At 43.8% G+C, this 26,875-nt stretch overlaps 2 protein-coding genes across 10 annotated transcripts in view; one reads left to right on the forward strand and one right to left on the reverse strand.

Annotated features, from left to right (window-relative positions):
- HEATR4 (HEAT repeat containing 4) overlaps nucleotides 1-26,875 on the reverse strand; it is a 58,702-nt gene that overhangs the window by 11,691 nt on the left and 20,136 nt on the right. For 2 of the 8 annotated variants that reach the window (XR_013386497.1, XR_013386496.1), the window contains exons 9-17: nucleotides 26,413-26,517; nucleotides 24,146-24,264; nucleotides 23,043-23,223; nucleotides 22,033-22,102; nucleotides 21,025-21,214; nucleotides 19,422-19,500; nucleotides 18,550-18,709; nucleotides 16,710-16,768; nucleotides 601-817 (exon numbers count right to left, since the gene is read on the reverse strand). Coding sequence is in view for 6 of the 8 variants with exons in the window: in XM_077909898.1 (XP_077766024.1) it covers nucleotides 659-817; nucleotides 16,710-16,768; nucleotides 18,550-18,709; nucleotides 19,422-19,500; nucleotides 21,025-21,214; nucleotides 22,033-22,102; nucleotides 23,043-23,223; nucleotides 24,146-24,264; nucleotides 26,413-26,517 (1,122 nt within the window). In the remaining 2 variants the exon portion in view is untranslated. Of the gene's footprint in view, nucleotides 1-470; nucleotides 818-16,709; nucleotides 16,769-18,549; nucleotides 18,728-19,421; nucleotides 19,501-21,024; nucleotides 21,215-22,032; nucleotides 22,103-23,042; nucleotides 23,224-24,145; nucleotides 24,265-26,412; nucleotides 26,518-26,875 lie in introns of those variants that run through there. The other 6 variants (XM_077909898.1, XM_077909899.1, XM_077909900.1 and 3 more) reach the window with 5 other exon arrangements.
- On the forward strand, nucleotides 14,500-26,810 carry RIOX1 (ribosomal oxygenase 1). Of its 2 annotated transcripts, XR_013386499.1 has the most exons (3): nucleotides 14,500-16,984; nucleotides 17,416-17,676; nucleotides 17,882-26,810. XR_013386499.1 is itself a non-coding variant. In XM_077909904.1 (1 exon), exon 1 carries the CDS (start codon nucleotides 14,565-14,567, stop codon nucleotides 16,566-16,568), a length of 2,004 nt encoding a protein of 667 aa, XP_077766030.1. In that variant the 5' UTR covers nucleotides 14,533-14,564; the 3' UTR covers nucleotides 16,569-16,811. The 2 variants fall into 2 exon arrangements, 1 of the variants encoding a protein (XP_077766030.1); XM_077909904.1 differs by lacking the exons at nucleotides 17,416-17,676; nucleotides 17,882-26,810 and having other exon boundaries at nucleotides 14,533-16,811.

Below are 26,875 nucleotides of genomic sequence, written 5' to 3' on the forward strand. Positions count from 1 at the left end.
AATAAATAAATAAATTAAATTAAATAATAAAGTTTTAGGGTACCTTGAGGTTCATGAGAATTGTTAATCAGCATTGTTAAACTGCAGTGATGCTTCCAAGGAATCTCAAAGTGTTCACGCCTACTTGTGGTGGTGCAAGGGAAAATGATTGTGCCAGTTTGGTCTTCTTGTAACAGTTTTGTAAAGAACCTGCTCTAGAGCAAGACTAGACTTGTAGATTAAAAAAAAAAACACCCAAGCTGTTCTCTTTCTTAGACAAATGGTATTTGGGTTTCAGAGGGCTCTTTATATAGCTTGCACAGGATAATGGGTCTTTCAATATTTCTACTCTAGTAAAATTTGGAGCTCTGACCTATAATTAGTATATAACTTTTCTAGGATATGGGAAAATATGCTCAATCATCTAATGTGATGTCAATTTTCTTTAACCCTTTGTGTAAATGGTGCACATTAAAAAGCCAGGACTAGTATTAAATAGATTTTTCTTTATAAACATAATGACAACGAGATTGTACAATACCAATTTAAAAAACAATGTGACTACCAGGTCCACTGCTGTCTATCTTGGAGCAAGAGAAGGCTCATCCTAGAAATGATTACCTTTCCTTCCAAGGGAAGAGAACATGACCCTGGAAAAAATTTCTGAGTATTTATCCTGTTAGAGATCCAGGTTGTCCGATCCAAATGGTCCCATCATAATCCTTTTCTCCCGGGCACTGCGTAGATCTTTCACACATGACGATTGACTTCTGCTTCTTGTGTTTAGGTTGAGGACTGGACTCTGTGACCAGGGATTTGGTGTGTGGGGCCTCACAGGCTGCAGAGAAATATTAACACATGAATGCCAATGCCAAACGTGTGGTCTCATGTAAAGGGTAGACTCAAAGAGAAAGCTTCTTCAGCCACGGTTTATCAAAATGCCTCTATGAACTACTATAATAAATAAGAAAATAGAATTCAAGACCTGTCTTCCCCTTGACCCCAGTCAGAAGCCTATTGTGGCAAATATGCCTGAATTTACCACCCAAGAAGGCTTGGGTATCTGCGTGATAATCTTTGCAGTTAGCCTGCATTTTCTTATGTCTTTACTATTATTCAAAAGTAGCATAGAGTGATGGGACACTCTTGTAGCTATGACTAAAGAGATCTATTCCTAGGATGTGCTGAGGAGGTGGTTCGTTCAGGGTGAAGAGTCCTTGGGGATGTAGCACTGCTCTATTTCAACCCCGCAAACCAATGTAGTAATGGCCAGGGTGGGGCTTATACCTAGGGTACAACATCCTCAGGAGTCTAGGTAGTTCTAATATCAATCAAGGTTTCTGCATTACTCCATGGACTACTAAGAGGGATGTCCTCTGTGGAGAAAAAAGCCCCTCACACACTGTTGGTAGAAATATAAATTGGTACAGCCACTGTGGAAAACAGTATGGAGTATTCTCAAAAAGTTAAAAATAGAATTACCATATGATCCAATAATTCCACTACTGGATATTTACCCAAAGAAAACAAAAACACTAATTTGAAAAGATACATGCATCCTTATGTTTTTTGCAGCATTACTTACAATAAGCAAGATACAGAAACATCCTAAGCATACATCCATAGACAAATGGGTAAGGAAGACGTGAGATACACCCCCCTACACACACACATGAATATTACACAGCCATAAAAAAGGATGAAATTGTACCATTGGCAACAACATGGATGCATCTAGAGGGTGTTATGTTAAATGAAATAAGTCAGACTGAGAAACACAAATACCCTATGATTTCACTCATATGTGGAATCTGTTTTTTTTTTTTTTAAGATTTTATTTATTCATAAGAGACACAGAGAGAGAGAGAGGCAGAGACACAGGCAGAGGGAGAAGCAGGCTCCATGCAGGAAGCCCTATGTGGGACTCCATCCGGGGTCTCTAGGATCAGGCCCTGGGCTAAAGGCCGCGCTAAACCGCTGAGCCACCCTCAGCCACCCTCAGGCTGCCCTCATATGTGAAACCTTAAAAAGGAAAAAAAAAAAAAAAATGAGGAGGCACCACCTGGTGCCTCAGTCAGCAGAGTGAGTGGTTCTTTATCTTGAGGTTGTGAGTTTACTTAAAAAATAAAAGTAAAAAATTAAAAAATGAGTAAACAAAACCAAAAAATATTTAAGAAATGAATAAACAAAAAGCCGAATCAGACATATAAATAAAGAGAACAGACTGCTGGTTGACAGAGGGCAAGGGGGTTGCGGGGATGGGCAAAATAGGTGAATGGCAGTGGCAGATACAGGCATCTCTTTCCATTCCCAGCTCCATCCCACACTGAGAGGACCTTACACATACACGTGTGGAGAAGTTTGCAAAGTCTACATTATATATGATTTCAGTTATGTGACATTTCGGAAAAAGCAAAGCCATAAAGATAATTAAAAGATTTGTGACTGCTAGGTATTTGTGTGGAGAGGGAAAGATGGAATAAGTAAAACACAGGAGATTTTTAGTGTGGTTAAACTATTCTGTATGATACCGAAATGATGGATACATGGCACATGGCATTACACATTTGTCAAAACCCATAGAACTATATAGCACAGGGTGATCCTTAATGCATTCAGCTATTAAAAAAATCATTTAGGAGATCAGGGATACCAGGAAGGATGAGACTATGACAAGATAACTGGAACCTCAATATAAATACATATTTTTGTTATAGGTGATGTGATGATGATGAAAAATATTTTCAAGCATAAACATACAGTATATTAGAATAAAATTCTTTGTGGAAGTTATTTCAAAATGGAAATGGAAATTTGTGTCAAAATGATAAACCAGGGATCCCTGGGTGGCTCAGCGGTTTAGCGCCTGCCTTTGGCCCAGGGCGCGATCCCAGAGATCTGGGATCAAATCCCATGTTGGGCTCCCGGTGCATGGAGCCTGCTTCTCCCTCTGCCTATGTCTCTGCCTCTCTCTCTCTCTGTGTGTGTGACTATCATAAATAAATAAAAATTTAAAAAAATGATAAACAACTTCAATTTTAAAGAAGAGCTTTATTCATTTTTTTTTAGTGGATGATGGTGGGCATCAAACTATTATGGTATGTAGATTCAATTGGATGCATTTAAAAGAGTGATGTAACATTTTAAAGAGTGATGTTTAGTTATAGTTTAAAATAGCAATATGTAGGGTGCCTGGGTGGCTCAGTTGGTTATGTGTCTGCCATCAGCTCAGGTCATGATCTCAGGGTCCTAGGATCAAGTCCCAAGTCCCGCTCTCTGCTCAACAGGGAGTCTGATCCAGATTCTCTCTCTCTCCCTCTGCCCCTCCCCTGTTCACGCACATTCTCTCAGATAAATAAATAAAATATTTTCAAAAAATAATAAAATAGTAATGTGTAAATGCTGGAATAAATTAGATCCTTTTCATCTATTTAAACTTAAAACAAAAAACACTTTTTATTTATTTATTTATTTTTAAAGATTTTATTTATTTATTCATGACAGATACACAGATAGAGAGAGGCAGAGACACAGGCAGAGGGAGAAGCAGGCTCCATGCAGGGAGCCCGATGTGGGACTCGATCCAGGGTCTCCAGGATCAAACCCCGGGCTGAAGGCAGCGCTAAACTGCTGAGCCACCAGGGCTGCCCCGAAAACACTTTTTTAAAAGACTTTTTAATTTATATTTTTCCCCTCTCCCCCCAGATTTTAAAAAAAATTTGAAGTAATCTCTACACCCAACATGGGGTTTGAACTCATGTGCTAAACTGCTGAGCCACCAGGGCTGCCCCAAAAACACTTTTTTTTTTAAATTTTTTTTAATTTTTTTATTTATGTATGATAGTCACAGAGAGAGAGAGAGAGGCAGAGACACAGGCAGAGGGAGAAGCAGGCTCCATGCACCAGGAGCCCGATGTGGGATTCGATCCCGGATCTCCAGGATCGCGCCCTGGGCCAAAGGCAGGCGCCAAACCGCTGCGCCACCCAGGGATCCCCCAAAAACACTTTTTAAAAAGATTTTTTAATTTATATTTTTCCCCTCTCCCCCCAGATTTTAAAAAAAATTTTAAGTAATCTCTACACCCAACATGGGGTTTGAACTCATGACCCCAACATGAAGTCACATGTTCTACCAACTGAGCCAGCCAGGTGTCCCAGAGTGAAAATACTTCGGATGTCAACTTCAAAAGGCAAAGAGGTGCTGAGTGAAGTAAGTCAGTCGGAGAAGGACAAACATTATATGTTCTCATTCATTTGGGGAATATAAATAATAGTGAAAGGGAATATAAGGGAAGGGAGAAGAAATGTGTGGGAAATATCAGAAAGGGAGACAGAACGTAAAGACTGCTAACTCTGGGAAACGAACTAGGGGTGGTAGAAGGGGAGGAGGGCGGGGGGTGGGAGTGAATGGGTGACGGGCACTGGGTGTTATTCTGTATGTTAGTAAATTGAACACCAATAAAAAATAAATTAAAAAAAAAAAGGCAAAGAGGTGATACAGCTCTTCACAATTCTTTTAGTGGGTGTATGAACAGGAGAGTTGGAAGTTCAATATTCTTTTTTTAAAAAATATTTATATATTTATGAGAGGCACAGACTGAGAGAGAGAGTCAGAGACATAGGCAGAGGGAGAAGCAGGCTCCTCACGGGGATCCAGTTGTGGGACTCAATTCCGGATCCCGGGATCATGACCTGAGCCTAAGGCAGGCGCCCAACCGCTGAGCCACCCAGGCGTCCCAGAAGTTCAACATCCTAGATAGCATCTTTCACGACTTACATCAGGATTTGGCAGACTTTTTCTGTAAAGGGCCAGTTAATAAATATCTTAGGTTTTGGGGGTCAGTTTGTCTCAAAAGTACTCCATTACGCTGTTGCAGCATTAAAGTAGCCACAGACACTTTGTAATGAATGAGTGTGGCAGTGTTCCAATATAGGTCTACTTGTGGGCACGGCAATTAAAATTTTATATATATTTTATGTCACAGAATATTATTCTCCTTCTGATTTTTTCAACCATTTGAAAATATAAAAATCATTCTAGGGCAGCCCCGATGGCACAGCGGTTTAGCGCCGCCTGCAGCCCAGGGCGTGATCCTGGGGACCCTGGATCGGGTCCCACGTCGGGCTCTCTGTATGATGCCTGCTTCTCCCTCTGCCTGTGTCTCTGCCTCTCTCTCTCTTTGTCTCTATGAATAAATAAATAAAAGTCTTTAAAAAAAAAATCATTCTAGTCTACTGAGTGTATAAAAACAGGAGAGGGGGGCAGCCCTGGTGGCTCAGCGGTTTAGCATCGCCTTCAGCCCAGGGCGTGATCCTGGAGACCCAGGATGGAGTCCCATGTCAGGCTCCTTACATGGAGCCTGCTCCTCCCTCTGCCTGTGTCTCTGCCTCTCTCTCTCTTTCTCTCTCTCTCATGAATAAATAAATAAAATCTTAAAAAAACAAAAAACAAAACAAAACAAAACAAAAAACAAAAAAAACAGGAGACAGGCTGGCTTTGGTTAGAAGGGTAAAATTTGTTGACTCCCGATTTACAGTAATTTGGTAAATTAGTCTTACAAATTAGTAACTCAGCAGTCTCAAAGTTAGACTGTAATCTGTCTCATGTTTGCCAAAGCAAAGGCCTAGTCATTGAGGCCTTAAGCAAAATAAATCAGTAATGTATAAAATAAAATGTGAAAGTTCTATTGCCAATAATCCCATTCCCAGAGACAACTTCTGCCTTCAGTTTGGTATATATCTTTCCAGATATTCAGCTGTGCAGATACATATGCACATAATATATATGGTTTTAAAGAAACTAGGGCGCCTGACTGGCTCAGTCTGCAGAGCATGTGACTCTTGATTTTGGGGATTGAAAATACAAGCCCATGTTGGGTGTAGAGATTACTTAAAAATAAAAAAATTTTCAATAAATAAACCATATATAAATGTATATAGTTGTGGGTTTTTTAAAGATTATTTATTTATTTACTTATTTATTTATTTAAGGGAGAATGAGAAAGAGAGAGAGAGTGTACACATGAGCAGGGGGAAGGATTAGAGGAAAGGGAGAAGCGGACTCTCTGCTGACAAGGGAGCCTGATGTGGATCTCGATCCCAGGACCCTGGGATCATGACCTGAGCCAAAGGCAGATGCTTAACCAACTGAGTCACGCAGGCACCCCTAAATATTTTATTTATAAGTAATCTTTTCACCCAACATGGGGCTCAAACTTAAAATTCCAAGATCAAGAGTTGCATGTTCTACCAACTGAGCCAGCCAGGGGCATATGGGTGAATATTTTAAAAAATAGATTCCCAAAAGTACAATTACTTGGTTTAAAGACATTCACATTTTTATATTGATGAAGTCATCCAAAAGTTTATACTAGGGTTTCTCAATCTTGGTACTATTGACATTTGGGCTGAATAATTCTTTGTTGTAGGGCTGTACTGTACACTGTAGAACATTTGTTAGCATCTCTGGCCTCTACCAGTTATATGCCAGCAGAAACTCTTTTGCTGTAACAACCACAAAAATGTCTCTAGACAACACCAAATGTCCCGTAGGGGCAAAATCACTGGGTTGAGAACCACTGCCCTGGACATTTTTACTTTCCTTTTATTTCACTTTTATTTCACTTTTTCCTATTCTCCTTTCAACAACTTCTCATATTATCCTTTCTTCATAAAGGAAAAGTACTTAAAGGAATCTGTGATTCAGTGTATATCACCTGTGAGATAATAGAAAAATATCTATTGATTTCCCCCCACACACACACACCCATTCCTGGCATAGAACTACTGAAAACCTCATAATTTCCTAATAATAATAACACTAAGAACATCTCTTGTTCTAATATTTGTCTTTGGCCCCCTTCCTGACACAGGGCCCTTAAAACTTTTGTAAATTCTTAAGTGATAAGAGCACCTGGAGCATCTTTTGGTCTATTGAGGTAATCCTAGGCCCGCTTCTGGGTTGTGACTGGTCACCAGAAAGACCAAGCCATGATTAGAAGCTTGGAATTTTGCAGTCTACCTCTCATCCTTTACAGAGGGGAGAGGGGCTAGGAACCAAGTTATTAAGTAATCATGTCTTTAAGAGGAAGCCTCCATAAAAATCCCAATAGTATGGAGCTCGGAGGGTTTCTGGTTGGTGAACATATCCAAACTAAGAGTGTGGGATCCCTGGGTGGCGCAGCGGTTTGGCGCCTGCCTTTGGCCCAGGGCGCGATCCTGGAGACCCGGGATCGAATCCCACATCGGGCTCCCAGTGCATGGAGCCTGCTTCTCCCTCTGCCTGAGTCTCTGCCTCTCTCTCTCTCTCTCTCTCTGTAACTATCATAAATAAATAAAAATTAAAAAAAAAAAAAAAAACCAAACTAAGAGTGTGACACATACCCCAACTCCACAGAGACAGAAGCTCCTGCTGTCAGGACCCTCCCAAACCTCCCCATGTAGCTCTTGGTCTGGTTGTTCATCTGTCTCCTTTATCATATCCTTTTTTTTTTAATGTTAAAGATTTTATTTATTTATTTGACAGAGAGAGAGGGAACGTACACACAAGCAGGGTGAGGGATGGGAGACAAGAGAAGCAGGCTCTCCGAGGAACAGGGAGCTCGATGTGGGGCTTGATCCCAGGACCCCGGGATCATGACCCAGGCCAAAGGCAGACGTTCAAAAAACAACTGAGCCACCCAGGTGCCCTCCTTTATCATATCCTTAATAAACTGGACAATGTAAATATTTCTGAGTTTTGTGAGCCACTCCAAGAAATTATTTGAACCCAAGGAGGGGTTGTGGGAACCTCATAACCCCCTTTAATTTGTAGAAAAAATTGGACAGAAGTTGAGGGTAACCTGGGGACCTACTACTTGCAATTGGCATCTGAAGTAGGGTGGGAGCAGTCTTGGGGTTGAGCCCTTAACCTGTGGAATTGGATGCTATTTTCAGGTAGATAGTGTTAGAAGTAGTTAAATTCACCACCCCCAGCTGGTGTTGCAGAGAATTGCTTGTTGTGGCAAAAAAACCCTCATGTAGCTGGTGACCAGAAATGTCAGAAGTGAAGTGTTGTGAGTGTTCTGTATGTGAAGAGTAAAGGAGACACATAAGAAAGACACAGGAGATGGGTAGCCCTGGTGGCTCAGCGGTTTAGTGCCGTCTTCAGCCTGGGGTATGATCCTGGAGACCTGGAATCGAGTCCCATGTCAGGTTTCCTGCATGGAGCTTGCTTCTCCCTCTACTTGTGTCTCTGCCTCTCTGTGTGTGTGTGTCTGTCATGAATAAATAAATAAAATCTTTATACATATAACAAAAAGACACGGGAGGAGGAAAGAACTGGGTTTTTCCTTATACAACAAAGGGGCAAAACTGATGTTTGGATTGGAGATCTCGAAAAATAAGACGAGTTTGAGAAAGTTAAGTTTGTTGTTTAGAAAACACTGTATTTTTAATTGCACAAGTGATTTGTCAAAACATTCCAGCTGGTCTTAAGGGTTAATGTGCTTCAAATTTACATGCTCCTTGCTTGCTGACTTAAGGCCCTTCATCTGTAACTGAACTAATTTACTTTCTTTGAGATTTGTAGGCCACTGGCCTTGGAGAATAAAGGACCACAATGTTCCCAGGCCACCACAGAGGCCAGCAAATATGACGTCCCTTTAGCTTTCTAATTAGCCCAGCAATCTTTTAGCAAAAGGTTTTTCTTCTTTAAGGTCACACAAATGACTTTACTGATTTCCCTTTATGAATCTGTAGAATTTGCCCTCCTTTGCAGAAAGAACTGAGTGCTTACTCTTGCACAACTCCTGATTACCAACGAACCAAACTACTTCTTCCTCATTTTTTTTTTTTAAGATTTATTTATTTGAGGCAGGGGAGGGGCAGAGAGCAAGAGAGAGAGAGAGAGAGAGAGAGAAAGAAAGAGAAGCTCAAGCAGACTCTCCACTGAGCATGAAGCCTGATGCAAGGCTCCATCTTACAATACTGAGATAATGACCTGAGTCAAAATGAAGAATCGGACACTTAACCTACTGAGCCACCCAGGCACCTGGGAATCCAGAACTTCTTGCATAACCTCTGAGTACCACAATAACCCTGTACCTGGCATCATCATGTCTGCTCATAATTAAGAAATGCCACAGACCACTGCACTCCCTTAACTGATTAAACCCCTTTGAAAATCTTGGGCCAGGACAGTCCCGGGTGGCTCAGTGGTTTAGTGCTGCCTTGGGCCCAGGGTGTGATCATGGAGACCGGAGATTGAGTCCCTTGTTGGGCTCCCTGCATGGAGCCTGCTTCTCCCTCTGCCTGTGTCTCTGCCTCTCTCTGTGTCTCTCATGAATAAATAAATAAAATCTCAAAAAAAAAAAAAATCTTGGGCCAGGCAGAAGCCTGGGAATTGACTTATTCGGGTGGTTGGCCTCCTGAATAAAGCTCATATTCCTCTCCAGAAAACTCATCTCTTGAGTATTGGCCTTTTGAGTGATGGGCAGCCAAACTTAGGTTTCAGTAACAATATACGTTTTGCATGGAAAACCCAGAACAATACTTACCTGGCAGGGGAGATACCATGATCATGAAAACCCAGAACATACAAACAAGCAAATAAAAAAGTAAAAATCACTTGAATCACACCATCCAAAAGATAGAGGTTAAATATTGTGGCATAAAGACTTGCTAACTTTCTTTAGTAGTATATATTCTTAGAAACAGCAGGCCTCAAAGGAGTCAGTTTTGCTAAACCTCACCAAGCCTCAACACCTAATCTAATTGCACTTCTAGTCTCTCTGAGCAGAATTTTAAACCAATTTGTCTGGAATTTCCAGATCTGCATCAATGAGGTAATATGCATGATAAGACCCCCTAGGGGCCTTCATCTAAGGGAAGGTAACCTTACTTGAAATAATCCACTCTTCTTTGTTCCACCCTCTTTCTGCTTATAAGAAACCTGCCATTTTGGGGATGCCTGGGTGGCTCAGCAGTTCTGTGCCTGCCTTTGGCCCAGGGTGTGATCTTGGAATCCCAGGATTGAGTGCCACATCGAGCTCCCTGCAGGGAGCCTGCTCCTCCCTCTGCCTGTGTGTCTCTGCCTCTCTCTCTGTGTGTCTCTCATGAAGAAATAAAATCTTAAAAAAAAAAAAAAAGAAACTTGCCATTTTGTATAACTTGGAGTTCCTTGCTACTTGCTAGATAGGATGCTGCCTTATTCAGAAATTGTTGAATAAAGCAAATTAGATATTCAAATGTATTCAAATTTTGTTTTTTTTTAAATTTTTTTAAAATTTTTATTTATTTGTGATAGTCACAGAGAGAGAGAGAGAATGAGGCAGAGACACAGGCAGAGGGAGAAGCAGGCTCCATGCACCAGGAGCCTGATGTGGGATTCGATCCCGGGTCTCCAGGATCGCGCCCTGGGCCAAAGGCAGGCGCCAAACTGCTGCGCCACCCCGGGATCCCCAAATTTTGTTTTTTAACAGTATGGATATATGGATAAATAGGTAGGTATACATATACACAGTATACATGCATAAATGTCCCCCAAATGGGATCCTACTGCAATACTTATTTTGTCTTTTTCCCACCTAAAGATACATTAAGAATATCACTCAATGTCATTCAATTGTATTTCTGAAGATGGTTATTGATATCTGCTCTTATAGTGAGAACTAAGTAGCAGCACAGGAAAAGTGATGAAATTTAAAATAAGTCAGCCTCCAAAAGATGCCTCACAGTTACAAGAGAATCTAGAAGACAGATAGCAACAACGTTCTTTGAGGAAATCACAAAATGTTTTATTTTATTTTATTTTATTTTTTGATCACAAAATGTTTTAAAAAGAAAAAGATGAGGTCACAGGAAGGACTGGGAGGAGATGTTTGTACAGGATGTGGAAAAGATAAATTTACAGCCCTCTTCAAGATGAGTTTTTACCCCAGCTTTGTGAGCCAAGCACAGTGCATCCCCCTGGTTCACTGTAGGGTAAATCCCCAAGCCTATTGAAAACCACTCTCCCTGAAAAGGCAATTAAAGCTCCCAGTGACAAACCAGACCTGCCCTCTCCAACACTGCCCCAGGGGATCTGATATTATGGCCTTGCCAGCACACACAGCCTGTGTGTCAGTTAGGAAGAGGGCTCCCCCATGCTGTTACTTCCAGATACTGCAGCCCTAAACTAGGGCACAGATTATGGGAGAATATCGTTTGTTCTCACCTCATACTTCCACACTTACCCCCCGAACCCCCCAAGCTCATACTTTAACTCTTGGTCTGGTAACCAGCAGAGCAGTTCCTTACACAATGGCCTTGTCTGATATGGTGCTGGCTGATTTACTTAAACTTTTATAGAGCATATGCAAAAATAATTTTAATCTCCCCATTCCATCTGTCACCTTGTCGAATTCAAGAGCTTCCTGTCTCACCCCACTCCAAGTTCCTCCAAACTGGGCCAGGGCACACAAATTGTCTTACAGGGCTTTGCTCCATACTAATAAATTATTATTCCTATAGCTACCATTTTTTAAAAGATTTTGTTTACTTATTCATGAGAGACACAGAGAGGCAGAGACATAGGCAGAGGGAGAAGCAAGCTCCCTGTGGGGACCTGATGAGGAACTCAATCCCAGTACCTTGGGATCATGACCTGAGCCAAAGGCAGATGCTCAACCACTGAACCATCCAGGAGTCCCTATAGCTACCATTTTTTAAGTGTTTAGCGCTATACTAGACCCTGTGTTAAGTGCCTTATAAGCATTATTTTACCCTCACAACTCAATGAAGTAGTAGTTTCAATTATTATTCCCATTTTACAGATGAGATTACTGAGACCTGAGAGAGGAACTTGACTCAGCTAATGTTACAGATAATGAGTAAGAAGGAATCAATTCTGTGGGTCAGCTTCCCACAAACATTTCCTGTGCACCCTCTGTGTGAAAGGCAGTATACTAAACTCAAGAGAAAAAGTCATATGGAAGTCGTTTCCTTGAAATCCCACCATCCTGGAAAGTTTACAGTTTAGGAAGGAAAATAACCAGTACATGATATACAAATACAGATACAAGACCCTTTCCCGTGAAAGGGTCAAAGTTCTTGTGATTAGAGAGATGGGAGAGACTGGGGAAGAGATGAAATGTGAAACGGGCTTTAATAAGCATTTCGCAGATGTTTGGAGGACAGCATTTAGAGGAAACAGCATGAGTAAAGGTACAGTGAATATTGGCAAGGAACAGCAAATAGCTGAACTTCTAGAAGTAGAGCTTAGGGAAGTTGTGACTGAGAAAGCCGTAACATTACATGACTTCAGAACCTAGCTAAGGAGCTTGGATTGGTTGATGGAGTGCCAGATAGTTTTTGAGGAGCAATGGCAAGTCTGGGGCCACAACTTGAGAAAATTAATGTTGCTACTTGTGTTATAAACTGGCACAGGGAGAGATCAAAGTTAGAGAGCAGTTGGGAGACTACTTACAATAGACCAAGATTTCTTGGTCTCAGCACGAGTGACATTTTGGGTCAGATAGTTGGGAGGGGGCAGGCAGGGTGCCCCAGCACTGTGTTTAACAGCATCTCTGGCCTCTACCCAGTGCATATTATAACATTCCACCCCCACCCCCAGTGTTTCCTGGGAGGCAAAATTGTCCCAGTTGAGGACCATTGTAATAGACCATATTACAGTCAGAAATTTTATTTATTTTTTTAAAGATTTTAATTATTTATCACACACACACACACACACACACACACACAGAGGCAGAGGGAGAAGCAGGCTCCATGCAGGAAGCCTGACGTGGGACTCGATCCCGGGACTCCAGGATCACGCCCTGGGCTGAAGGCGGCACTAAACTGCTGAGCCACCCACAGTCAGAAATTTTAAAGGAGGAATGTGACACAAGGGCAGGGGTAAAACCTAAAAGCTTCGGCAAGTTTTTTTTTTTTTTTTTTTTTAAGATTTCATTTATTTAACAGAGAGTGAGCAAGCAAGCAGGGGGAGAGGGAGGAGGAGAGCCAGACATGGAGCTTGACATAGAGCTTGAGCAGAAATCAGATATGAAACCAACTGAGCCACCCAGGCACCCCAGCTTTGGCAAGTGTTTGGATAGAAGTGTGACTGAAGAGGATTGAAGGATCAAACAGAATCACTGAAAAGGCCCTATAAGCCATGTAGTCTAACCTACTAATTGCTTGCAACACTGTAAACTCTTCAGAAGGACAATTTGGCAATCTCCCCCTTTTATTTTTAAAAGATTTTATTTATTTATTCATGAGAGACAGAGATAGAGGGGCAGAGACATAGGGAGAGGGAGAAGCAGACTCCATGCAGGGCACCCGATGGCAGATTCAATCCTAGGACCCTAGGATCACAACCTGAGCCTAAGGCAGACGCTCAACCACTGAACCACCCAGGCGTCCCTTAGCAAATCTACCCCCCCCCTTTTTAAAAAGACTTATTTATGATTTTGTTTTTTTTAAGATTTTATTTATCCTTTTTTTTTTTTTTTTTTTTACAGATTTTATTTCCTTGGCAGATCCTTTTTCTTTTTCTTTTTTTTTTTTTTTCCTTTTTCCTTTTGAAAGGAGTTTGGTAAAACTTATTAACAATCACAAACACTATCTTGCCCTTATACCCAGCAATTCTATTCCTGGAAATTTATCTCAAATGATTCATATGAAGACATGTAATCTTTATGTACAAAGCAACAATGTTTACATGGAATAGTGGCTGCTCTTTGTCAACAATTACACCTTTATGTCTACCACATTTAATAGTGCCTGTTGAATGAGAGCCTCGGATCTAAGAGGTCAGCTTAAGATTCAGAGAAAGTGTGATCCAAGATTCTGAGAGAAGTCATTGCTAATGAAACAAAATCCCAGATGGGGTTGAAAGGACAGATGTCAAGAACGAAAGTAGAAAAGCTCTTCTTTCCCGTATCATAGAGAGGGCAATGACTGAGATTTTTGCCTATCCTTGCATTCTTCATTTTTTTAAGGTAGTTTCCACCCCGAAGGTGGGGCTTGAACTCACAATCGTGACACGCTCTGCTCTACCCACTGAGCCAGCCAGACGCCCCTCCCCCCATCACTGAAATTTTTGTATTGGTCAAAGGAAGGAAGGAAACTGGGGAGTCAATCACTGACGTCATCTGCTGAGAAAGAAGACCCGGTGCACCCGAGGTTTGAACTTTGCCTGAGGAATCTCGGTCTTTGCCCAAGAACATTCCTTGAAAATAAGAATTGTGCGTTGTCCCGTGCAAAGTTGCTGGGAAATACGCTGTTCAGAAATGAGGACATCCTAGGGAACACTCCAATAAATAGAGACTAAAGAAGGAAAGAAGAATTAAATAGCTTTCTTTCTCCCAAAGTCCCCAGCAACTTGGTTTTTAAGCTGCTCGGCAAGCGCGGAACCCTTGCAGATCCGCCCTGGACAGACACCGTTACCGCGGAGAGAAGCCGCGCACCGCCAGCGGGGCCAGAGGGAGGAGCCGGGGTGGGCGTGGCCAAGCCGCAGGCGGCCGGAGGCCGCGCCCCTTTCCCAGAGTGCCCCGCAGCCGCTCCCCGCGAGATCCATTTCTAGCCTGCCCGGCCCGCCTCCACGACCGGTCGGTCCCGCCATGGACGGGCTCCGGGCGAGCGGGGGGCTCTTGAGGCGCGGACGGTTGAGACGCCGGCGCCAGCCGCAGCCGCACAGCGGGTCGGTCCTCGCCCTGCCCCTGAGGCCCAGGAAGATCCGAAGGCAGCTGAGGAGAAGCGTGGCGTCCCGCATGGCCGCACTGAGGGCCCAGACGCTGCCGAGCGAGGACTCGGAGGACTCGAGGGTGGAGTCGACGGTCGAGGATGCGGGGGACCCGCTGCCTGGTGGGGCGGCGGCCATCCCCGACGCGGCCCGGCGGGAGCCGTACGGCCACCTGGGGCCTGCAGAGCTGCGGGAGGCCTCGCCCGCGGCCCGCTCCCTGCAGACCCCCCGCGCCTTGGTGGAGGCGCAGACGCCGCCCGCCCGCCTGGTGGAGGGCCCGACCCCGCCGGCCCGCCTGGTGGAGGCGCCCGCCCTGTCCGCGCGTCTGGTGCCGGCTTCCGCGCCGCCCGCGCGCCTGCTGGAGGTGCCCGCGGCGCCGCCCCGCGTGGTGGAAGCCTCGGCCCTGCTGTGCAATGCCCAGCACCTGGCGGCCGCCCCGCCGTCCGCGGCCCCCGCCACGCTGTCGGGGCCGCAGGTGGACGGCACCGGCGGGGAGCTGGCCTGGGACTCCCCGCTGCAGCGCGTCCTGGCCGAGCTGAACCGCATCCCCAGCAGCCGGCGGCGGGCAGCGCGCCTCTTCGAGTGGCTCATCTCGCCCATGCCGCCGGACCATTTCTACCGGCGCCTGTGGGAGCGGGAGGCGGTGCTCGTGCGGCGGCAGGACCACGCCTACTATCAGGGGCTTTTCTCCACCGCGGACCTGGACTCCATGCTGCGCCACGAGGAGGTGCAGTTCGGGCAGCACTTGGACGCCGCTCGCTACATCAACGGGCGGCGCGAGACCCTGAACCCACCCGGCCGCGCGCTCCCCGCCGCCGCCTGGTCCTTGTACCAGGCCGGCTGCTCCCTGCGCCTTCTCTGTCCGCAGGCTTTTTCGACCACCGTGTGGCAGTTTCTGGCTGTGCTCCAGGAGCAGTTTGGAAGCATGGCGGGCTCCAACATTTACCTCACGCCCCCCAACTCGCAGGGCTTTGCTCCCCACTACGACGACATCGAGGCTTTTGTGCTGCAGCTGGAAGGTCGGAAACTCTGGCGTGTGTACCGACCCCGGGTCCCGACTGAGGAGCTGGCTCTGACATCCAGTCCCAACTTCAGCCAGGACGACCTCGGTGAGCCTGTGCTGCAGACTGTGCTGGAACCTGGAGATTTGCTCTATTTTCCCCGGGGCTTCATTCACCAAGCCGAATGCCAGGATGGTGTGCACTCTCTGCACCTCACCTTATCCACGTACCAGCGCAATACCTGGGGCGACTTCCTGGAGGCGGTACTGCCTCTGGCAGTGCAGGCTGCAATGGAAGAAAACGTGGAGTTCCGAAGGGGTCTCCCCCGAGACTTCATGGATTACATGGGAGCCCAGCATTCGGATTCTAAGGATCCACGAAGAACGGCTTTTATGGAGAAGGTGCGAGTCCTGGTTGCCCGCTTGGGACACTTTGCCCCTGTCGATGCTGTGGCTGACCAGCGAGCCAAAGACTTCATCCACGACTCTCTGCCCCCTGTGTTGACTGATAGGGAGAAGGCACTAAGTGTTTATGGGCTCCCAATTCGCTGGGAGGCTGGAGAACCTGTAAACGTTGGGGCCCAGTTAACCACAGAAACAGAAGTGCACATGCTCCAGGATGGGATAGCGCGGCTGGTGGGTGAGGGAGGCCATTTGTTTCTCTATTATACAGTGGAGAACTCCCGTGTTTATCATCTGGAAGAACCCAAGTGCTTGGAGATATACCCTCAGCAAGCTGATGCCATGGAACTCTTGCTCCGCTCCTACCCAGAGTTTGTGAGAGTAGGGGACTTGCCCTGTGACACAGTGGAGGACCAGCTTTCCTTGGCAACCATGTTATATGACAAGGGGCTGCTGCTCACCAAGATGCCTCTAACCTGAACTAGTTTCTTGTTATTTGCTGGGTGCAAGACCGTGATTCTCTCTTACCACCATTACCACCTTTTTGGGGAGGGGTTGTGGAGGGGGGGGGACTCGTTCTTACCTTGATAAACATTTACCTTTATGACTGGTCACATTTACCTTTATGACTGTTTTAATGTCACAAGTTTCAGACGGTTTTCTAGGAATCACCACTTCATCTAGGTACAAAAGTAAAAGCAGAAGTTGGAGGTGGAAAAAGCAGTTATTTCTTTGATCCCTGATCATTTCAGAGCACCAGCTTCATCATCACCCTCAGGCTTCTGTGTACTGTATAGCACTTGCTGTGTCATTCTGCTTGAGACATTAGAAGTTTTTATTTAGAGTTTGCATCCTTCCTTTGAGTTCTCTTTCCTCAGTTTGGGGGGAGGGTTGGGGTCAGTATCCTGTTTGTTACTGTTTGTATGAATGTTAGAAAAGTTATTAAAGTGCCAAATAATATTTTTCTTTTTAAAGGCTAGATTATTATGTGACATAGTTTGAAGGAATTGAGGGGGGGAGATAGAGAAAATCTGTAATGGTTGAAGTGAAAGGTAACGGTGTGGTTGTAGGATTGGGGCCAAATTTATAACTTTGGGGGTAATTTCTTTTAGTCATGCTACTTGAACCCCAAACAGCACAATCCTATTGGAAAAGTTAAGGGTATGTTATGTTTTTGCTCAGTGTTTGGCTTGCATCGGTGGCTGGCATTGCTCCCAAAGGGGCAGCATGTCACCTGGTTGTGCCTCAGTCAACCAACTTGTAGCAAGCTGGCCAAGAAGGAAGGCTGGTGTGCAAGTTACTTTCCACTCTCGTTTTTTTCTGGCAGTTGGAGGAATCTTCCCCAAACCTGGAAAGTGAATGTTCTCATGGTTGGTGGAAAAGAGCCTGGTGTACCAGAGAGAGAGCAGTGGACTTGGAACCAGAAGACCTAGGTTTGGGGTGGTGGCTGGTAGGCAGCTGAATGATCTGAGGCTGCTGCTACGCCTGGGCACACAGATTTTGTAAGTATATTTTGGTATAGCTTGATATCTGCACTTCATTTAGGGTTGTGTCTGGAACTTTAAGATCCTATCACCATAACTGACAGGTGTAGTTATTTATTTTTTTTTTTTTTAAATTTATTTATTCATGGGAGACACAGAGAGAGAGAGAGAGAGAGGCAGAGACACAGGCAGAGGGAGAAGCAGGCTCCATGCAGGGAGCCCGATGCGGGACTCGATCCTGGGACTCCAGGATCAGCCCTGGGCCAAAAGCAGGCACTAAACTGCTGAGCCACCCAGGGATCCCGACAGGTGTAGTTATATAAGGTTTAGAAGTTTATGAAGTTTTTTGAAATTGCAAAAGCATGGATGTACATCAAGTGATAGCTCTCTCTCCAGCCCCACTTTCCAGAGGTAACTGCTATTAAAAGTTAAACTTACAAGGCTTTGTTTGGATGCTTAAACTTAACAGTAGTTTTTGTTTTGGTTCATACTCTTGTTTTCCTAACCCCATTTTTTGACCTCTTTCTTTTTTTTTTTTTTTTTAAAGATTTTATTTTATTCTCATGAGAGACACACAGAGAGAGGCAGAGACAGAGGGAGAAGCAGGCTCCGTGCAGGAAGCCTGATGTGGGACTTGATCCCGGAACTCTACAATCATGCCCTGGGCCAAAGGCAGGTGCTCAACCGCTGAGCCACCCAGGCATCCTGACCTCTAACTTTCAAATCCATTCAATTAGAACTACCTCATCTTTTTTTCTTTTTTTCTTTTTTTAAAGGGACAAAATAGCACATAAAGCAATCCAGGGAGCAGGCGGGAAAAATATAAAAGGACTGAGAGGATGGTAGCCAAAAAGGAAAGGTAGCAGCCTTTCCTGACTCATCCTACAGGGCTAGAAACTAAACTCCCCAAATGTCCAGATCCCAGAAAAGGCTTGTTAAAGGAGTCAGGGCATACGACTCACCCCTAGAAAACCTACCCTGAAAAGCTTCTTGTAGTAAAGTACAGAGTTTCAGTGGTTTTTGCCCCTCCTTGGGTTGCAAGTAAACACGTTTTGCTTCCTCCTTCACTTTTCCTATGACCCTCTCCATCTTGAATATTTTCTGTGTCAGCAAGTCCTTTTGGCTTAGTGTTTGAATCTAGATCAGAAAAAGATACTGAAAAAAAACCTGCATTAGGCTGCAAATCATCAAAAACCATGAACAATGCGCATTGTGCCTGTTGGTGTTAGGTGGTACAATGCCTCAGCGCATTTTTCTGATGTTGGTTGAACATTTTTTATAACTGTTAATGAAACACCTACTTTAGCTTTTTGGGCATGATGAAAGGAATCTGCTAAGAAATGCTTGCTTGGTGTGAAGCTGGTTTTGTGAAAAGAATCTAAAGTCCTTTCCCTCTATTTCTTAATCTCATTTAGCAACTTTGAAAAATTAGTTGAACTACCTGTTCAACTAGAGCATTCCTTTGGTGAGAGCCCAGGTTAGAGATTAAGGAAAGTTAAAAAGAAGAAAAACAAGGGGGCTAACTCCAGTTACTCATTCCTTCTCTAGGTCTACTTGTGAAAAAGAATAACTTGGATTTAGTTGATGGTGGGGAGAAAGTGGGAAGGGAAAGAAAAATAAGTATTTCAGGAACAACCCATTTTGAAGGTTACTTATAGGATTGACAGGACTATTATTTTTATTTTGTCTTTTTACCAGAATTTTATAATCTGATCTTGCATGAATGTTTTGTATCTTCAGAAAATACGGTACCTTTGTGGTTGTAGAAAGTATTTCTGTGATGGAGAAAAGGTTCTGAATAACTCTTGAGAGCCCTGAATTTTCTCTTAAAAACACAGCTTGCACTTACCCTGTTCTTGATCTCCTGAAGCATTTCTTGGTTTCCTTCATTTTCTAAGTTGAGTATTTTCATTGCCTGGTCAATTTCCCTGAAAGATAAGAGAAACTTCTTAGATCGTTCTTATTCGTTTTTTTTTGTTGTTGTTGTTGTTGTTCTTACCCGTTTTTAAATTTTTTTTTAAATTTAGAGAGTTGGGAGTGGGAAGGGCAGAGGGACAGGGAGAGAGAATCCTAAGCAGACTCCTGCCCAGCAGGAGCCTGACCCAGGCTTAATCTCATGACCCTGGGATCATGACCTAAGCTGAAATCAAGAATCAGATGCTTAACCGACTGAGCTACCCAGGTGCCCCAGACCATTCTTATCCCCCCCCCTCCCAAAAAAAAAGGTAGGGGCACCCGGTGGCTCAGGAGTTGAGTGTCTGCCTTCAGCTCAGGTCGTGATCCCGGGGTCCTGGGATCGAGTCCCATATCAGGGACTCTTCCTCTGTCTGTGTCTCTGCCTCTCTCTCTCTCTCTCTCTCTCTCTCTCTGTCTCTCGTGAATAAATAAATAAAATCTTTAAAAAACAACAACAACAAAAAGCCTAAGAGTGGAAAATATAGGGGTAGGAATCAGACAAAAATCCTAAATTCTATGGTTTTGCTGAGCCTTATCTGCAAAAATGTTATGATGCTTAGCTTGTTATTACAAGTTAAGATGATATGTTTGAAGATACTAATGGTACCATTTCTTGAACACTTATGGTGGATACTAAACATGTCATCTCTTTAATCATTACCATGGACCCATAAGGCAGACTATTATCTTTTTTTTTTTTTTTGGCAGACTATTATCTGCATTTGATACATGAAATAATGATCTCAGAAAGTTTGAGTAACTTTCTTTTTTTTTTTTTTAATTTTTTATTTATTTATGATAGTCACAGAGAGAGAGAGAGAGAGAGAGAGAGGCAGAGACATAGGCAGAGGGAGAAGCAGGCTCCATGCACCGGGAGCCTGATGTGGGACTCGATCCCGGGTCTTCGGGATCGCGCCCTGGGCCAAAGGCAGGCGCCAAACCGCTGCGCCACCCAGGGATCCCAGAAAGTTTGAGTAACTTAACTCATGTTCACATAGCTAGTGTATGCCTGAGATGGGATTCAAACTCTGGTCTCAACTGTTTTTGTTTTTTTAAGATTTTATTTATTCATGAGAGACACAGGCAGAAGGAGAAGCAGGCTTCCTGTGGGGAGCCTGATGCAGGACTCGATCCCAGGATCCTGGGATCACGGCCTGAGCCAAAGGCAGACACTCAACCACTGAGCCACCCAGGCACCCCGATCTTTTTTATTCTAAAGCCTGTCATCACAATAGGCAGTTGATAAATATTAGGTGAATAAATAATGTAAAACCACCTGGGATGGAGAACAGGTATGTGAACTGCATGACCTGACTTGCCATCTAATTTAGGCTAGTTTTTCTGTTACCCACTCAGGTAGGTATGTGAATGGCACAGGTGAGCCTGTGCTTTTATAGCCATTAGGCATCCTGGAAAGGCAGGGATATATCCTGTTAACAAGGCTAGGAGAGTTAGCAGTACAAGAAGTCGTTGCAGGAATCAGGTTTAGAGCTTACTTTAGAACAGCCTCGTGATTCTCTAGGAGCAGCACATCTAGGAAGGTGTCTCTGACCCGATCCCCTTGAAGATTGAGGGCTAGGATGCTATGGCAAGCTTCTAGTCGTACACCTGGTGACTTTTCATAATGGATAGCCCAGAGCAGGAGGTCTGTCAGCTGGGGACTCACTTGGCCAATCTGACCCAAAGCTGCAGAGATTAGAAGGTAGCATGTTCCATTGTCACTTAAGATAGAGTTGGCTATATCCTAACATCCAGAAATGGCCTTATTAATAAATAATAGTAATGTAGACAGCTGCCTGCTAAATTAAGTATTGCAAATATTAAACTATTTTGTTGATACCTTCTCTTTTGTATGACAATTATCATTAGAATTTTAGGGATATGTTAGAGTAGGACATTATCTCCAAAAGATTCCTCTGGGAATGAAGAGGGAGGATCCATCCTATTCTTGCCCATTAGAATGTGAGAATACATTAATTTTCTTAAGTATCTAGGGATGAAATATAGGACAGCTAACTCAGAAGACCAGCCTACGCAGGAAAAGATAGTGGGGAAAGGAGACACAGATACTTAACAGGTTTACCTAAGGCAAAGATGGTCAATGAGAGAAGCAATGCCAAAAGTCTTTAAAAAGAAACTCTAGGAAAGTTGCAGGGTTTTAAGTCTGCAGCAGTCTTGAATCTGGTCTTTTCCAGAGTAAAAGTATCCAATACACTTCAGAGCAAGTGTTTCCAATAGCAGATCCCTACTTAGAACTTAATACTAATTCTGTTGGCAGGGATTGTCTTGTCAGCCCTTAAACTTGCCTTAAGTTTGATGCAAACCTAGAGTCCAGATCCTTAACAGAAAATTAAAAAGAAGACAATAATCTTCAATTTCTCAGCAAGAACTTCTGTATCATCCCTTTCCCTATACTCTACCCCCTTCCTAGAGAAAGTCTGGGGATTTATATTAACATATGGAAAGGTGTTTGAGGTGAAGAGCTGGGGCCACTCCTGTCCTACCTTGAATGGCAAATGCCTTGATTTTCCAATAAGGATCCCTCTGTATCAGATTCAAAAGGCATTCAAGGACCTGGGATGAATAAAAGAGCAGTGTTGAGTGGAGAGGATCAGAGTAAGAATGAACCAGACAGGGACGCCTGGGTGGCTCAGCAGTTAAGCGTCTTGCTTTCGGCCCAGGGCATGATCCTGGAGACCTGGGATCGAGTCCCGCATCGGGCTTCCTGCATGGAGCCTGCTTCTCCCTCTGCCTATGTCTCTGCCCCCCACCCCCCCTCTGTCTCTCATGAATAAATAAATAAAAATCTTAAAAAAACAAGAATGAGCCAGACAGGGACTTTATTTTTTTTTAAGATTTTGTTTATTTATTCATGAGAGACACAGAGAGCGGGAGAGACACAGGCAGAGGGAGAAGCAGGCTCCATGCAGGGAGCCCGATGTGGGGCTCGATCCCGGGTCTCCAGGATCACCCCCTGGGCTGAAGGCGGTGCTAAACTGCTGAGCTACCCGGGCTGCCCCACAGGGACCCCTCTTATCTCTAAAATGTGCTCTTACTGAAAAATGGGCTTCTATCAATTCTAGTGACAGCTGAGCTGGAAGCTGAAGTACTAGCCTGTACACATAGTGTATTAGCTGAATTATCTCCTATCTAGATTGATTTTCCTCAGCCCACAGTTCTGTGGTCATACAGGCTTCTTTAGAACACCTCCAATCAGGTTTTCCTCTAATAACTGGGGATTATAACTCCATTCACTGGAGTTGATCCTAAAGCCCGTAACTGAGATGAGAACGGGATTCAAGGATATGCTCTAGAGTTCAGTTTGGGCTGCCTGGGAGAGCTCAGTGTGGTCCTAACTGACTGATTGATGTGGCCTATATACCCTCTCACCTTCCAGATCTTTCATTCTGTGGAAACACAGAATGGTGAGTGTAGTATACACAACAAGGGAAGCTCAGGGTAATGCCCTCTTCAGGTTAATCGGGTAAGACGGGAATGTGTTTCTTTGACTTACCATATTATCACGGATCTGTAGGGCACCTGCTGCTAAACAGGCTGCCCGGCGAACTGCCATGAAGTCATCAGAGAAGCAGTTGAGGAAGCTGGGGAGAAGCCTGGCAGTCATGAGCTTGAGTCCACCAATCAGGGAGAGAGCTTCCACACGTTCCCGGAAATTTCCTTGACTCAGTTTGACTCTGTAAAGCACAGTGTTTTTTATTTTCCCTCTTTAAACTTTTGGCATTCCCACCACAACCACTGTGCCCTCAAAATAAAATCCAACTAACGTAGGCTCTGCATTATCCATTCCCACCATTTGCTAGTCAGCCATGTGCCCATAAGTTTTAAGTTTCACTGGACAGAGATTTCAACTGTCTTTCTTACTTCAACCCCTATTACTAGCATATGCTGGGCACTAACTATATTGAATGACTAAATAAAGGAAACTTTAATGTACTTCTTGCTATAGTCAAGTCCTCTTCACTGCCCTCACATGTGCCATCCTTATTTTTGTATTTAGCTCCCAGCCTGGAATATCTTTCCTTCTCTCTGCCTATATAGTCTAATCCATCCTCCATGAATGTTGACCTTACTAATTACTAAGCATTAGTGTGTCTTGCCTATATAATCAGAATCATGCCATACTTTTGAACTCTAAAACATTCAAAGCAGTACTTAACGCCTAGTGGGCACTCTGATTCTTTCCTTAGCCACATTGTTAGTGTCTGTAGGGACTGATAATTTTTTATTTTTAAAATAATCCTGCAGTGGGACCCAGTACAATGCTGAGCATGCAAAGCTCAACAGATGAGCATGCAAAGTTCAACAGATGCCAGCTGACTGGATCCCAGGCTCCCTGAATACTTAAGAATAGAAAAGTTTCAGGGCACATGGGTGGCTCAGCTGTTTAGGTGTCTGCCTTTGGCTCAGGTCATGATCCCGGGGTCCTGGGATTGAGCCCCAGTTGGGCTCCCTGCTCAGTGGGGAGCCTGCTTCTCCCTCTCCCTCTGCCCCTCCAACCCCCCACTCATGTATGCTCGCTCTTTCAAATAAAATCTTTTAAAAATATATGAAAAAGAATGGAGAAGTTTCACCGAGTTCGTGTTTACTAGGTCCTACCTGATGGTGTTATGCACCTCTTTCCCAAGGCTCATTTGCCCCAGAGCTTGGGCAGCTGCGTGTCTCACTTCCTTATTCCAGTCACTCAGCATTAATTGGATTAACTTATGTTTCATATCCTATAAATAAATATAATAATTAGCTGCCACTTATTGAATGTAAATTTTGTGCTTGGTACTGTGCCAGGTGTTCTTACCCATCACTTAGTCCTCCTAAACAATCCAATGAGGCAGATTACCATTTACAGATGACAAAATGGAGGCATAGGTTTACTTGCCCAAAGTTAACCTGTTGAATGCTAGAGCCAGGACTCAGACCCTGTCTGTTTTCTAAGCTTATGCTTTAAGCTGCTATACTCTGTTGGGACCAACATAATCTGTACTTGAGGGCCTTAAAATTTTATGGTCCCACACTAAGGGTGATGCCCATCCTCTTTGCCTGGGTTTAGTGCTAAAAGTCCTCTGTCCTGGATGAACCAGGACAGTTGGCCTATATATTAGTACTTCATTCAGAAGGGAAGAGACCAAGATTACTTCAGTTGTAGTTCATGATTGTTGTAAATGTGCCCAAGCTATTCTCCCTGCCTGAAACCTCTCTTTTCCCCCCTTATCTAGTACCTAATGTTTCCGTACTCTTTGAGGATTTTGTTCAGAAAGCATCTCTGTGAATTCTCTTCTGTCCTCTGTAAGCATAGGAAATCCCCATGATGCTTTACAGTTGCCTCTGTTACAGCTAGTATAACGTTTACCAAGAAAAGACCTAGTATTTTTGCATCCCCAATGCTGGCATAGTGCCTAGCATGTAGGATGTGGTCAGAAACTGCTTACTGAATGAGTGAAGGACTGATAGACATGGTGCCTTTCTTCATTCCAGCTACCTGATGTAAAGTTCTCATCTTTGCCAGGTCAGCCCCCTGCCTGCCCTGCATGTCTTTTTACTTTCAGTTGGCCGTCCTGAGTGACAAGTGCTAAGGAGGTGAATGTGCAAATGAATCAGATATTGTTAAAATGCAGATTCTGACTGAGTTAGCCTGAGGTGAGATTCTCCCCTTCTCACAAGCTACCAGGTAATACCTATGCTGCTGGTCAGGACTTCAGAGGAAGGGTCTGTGGCAGCTGGGACAGAATCAACCCAGACTAAAACATCTTCAGGTGATTATACTGAATGATCAAGATTTTGTCCTTTCCACTCAAAATGGGAGGATCCAAAGGTGGAGGGTGTTAACTTCTCATGGGAATGGCAGTGTTCTGGGCCATTTTGGAGGTAGTTAGTGTTAAAAGAAAATGATACGGTGGCACAGAGGAAGAAGGGGAAACCCCCATTTGAACAGCTGAAGATGATTAAAAAATAAGAACAAAAAGTAGGGTGGGGTTAACTGGGTAATGGGTGTTAAGGAGGGTATGTGATGTAATGAGCACTGGGTGTGATATAAGACTGAGGAATCCCCTCTATCTCTGAAACCAAGAATACATTATATGTTGATTAATTGAATTTAAATAAAAAGAAGAAGCAGATCAAGTGAAAGCCCAGATGATGGTCAAGGTTTCCCCTGCCTGGAAGTCACTCTTCAGCTCCATCTAAGTCTTGCCCAGTTGTTCGACACTCCTTCCCAGAACTCTGATAGGTTCGGCCTACATCCTCTCTCTCTCTCTCTCTCTCTCTCTCTCTCTCAAAGATGATTCTCATCTTTGTCTGAAAAGTTTTAAGAGTGTACTGTATGTTTATCTCTTATTCTTTAATCCTTTGTGTTTGTATTGTTATTCCAACCGTGATGTCAATCTTTTTAAAGTAGGGACTGTGTTTTATACTTTATGTGCTAAACACTCAAGAATCAACATAGACACTAGTATTTTTGGATTGTTGGATAAGTCAGTGTTTCTCAAACTTACCTGAAGAAGGACCAGTTTTCAAGGATGGGAGGAATGTCATTGGGTGGTACTTATACAGTACATTCATGTTAAGGCAATGTCAAAGTACTATAAAAGTTTCTAAATTCTAGGGTTTTCGTTTGTTTGGTTTGGTTTGGTTTTGGGTTTTTTGCTTATTGTGAGTGGGTTACGATTTGTGAACTGCCATCATGCTAAGACGCAGGTGTCTTGAGTCAGAAAGAAATGTTGGCATATGAAGGTAATTCTGGGTTAGTACTAAGAATGTAAAGACGAAGATCTACTTGGTAAGAATGGGATACTAAATAGCAGCAAAAAGTGGAAGGGCTCCCCAGCCTCCTTTTGCTTAGACTTTGTGTCCTGGAAACACAGAAGGCTTACCAAACTGACATTTCCCCCGATCTGTGAGAGAGCCCGGCAGGCCACAATCCGGTCCTTCCACTGGTAGCTATTTAGCTCCACAGCAAGCATGGTGTGTATCAAGGTCTGAGGAATGGAAAACGTAAGTGGATATTCATGATAACTTTTAGACATGCTGGAGCCTTGAAGAAGCTATATCCTAACATGGCATTCAGCCTAATTGGTGTCACAAGTACATAAGAGACCCATCCCTAGCAAAGAAAGAATGGATTTATAAGATAGGGAGTACTCTTCTATCTGAGCCAACTAACTTTGGAATCATAAATCAGGGAACAAAATACAGATTTCATAACCTGAACAGAAAACTCCTGGGGCCTTAACTATCTTTACTCCTAAAATGATTTGTATATACCTCATCATTGTGAGTTTCACATTTCTGTTGAAAGTAAACACGCTTGTAGGTCTGTGCAGTTTTCAATGGTAA

This window comes from Canis aureus, chromosome 9 (assembly GCF_053574225.1).
Source record: "Canis aureus isolate CA01 chromosome 9, VMU_Caureus_v.1.0, whole genome shotgun sequence".
NCBI lineage: Eukaryota > Metazoa > Chordata > Mammalia > Carnivora > Canidae > Canis > Canis aureus.

Coding starts and splice junctions, on each gene's coding strand:
- RIOX1 (XM_077909904.1), top strand. CDS start 14,565: ATGGACGGGCTCCGGGCGAGCGGGGGGCTCTTGAGGCGCGGACGGTTG.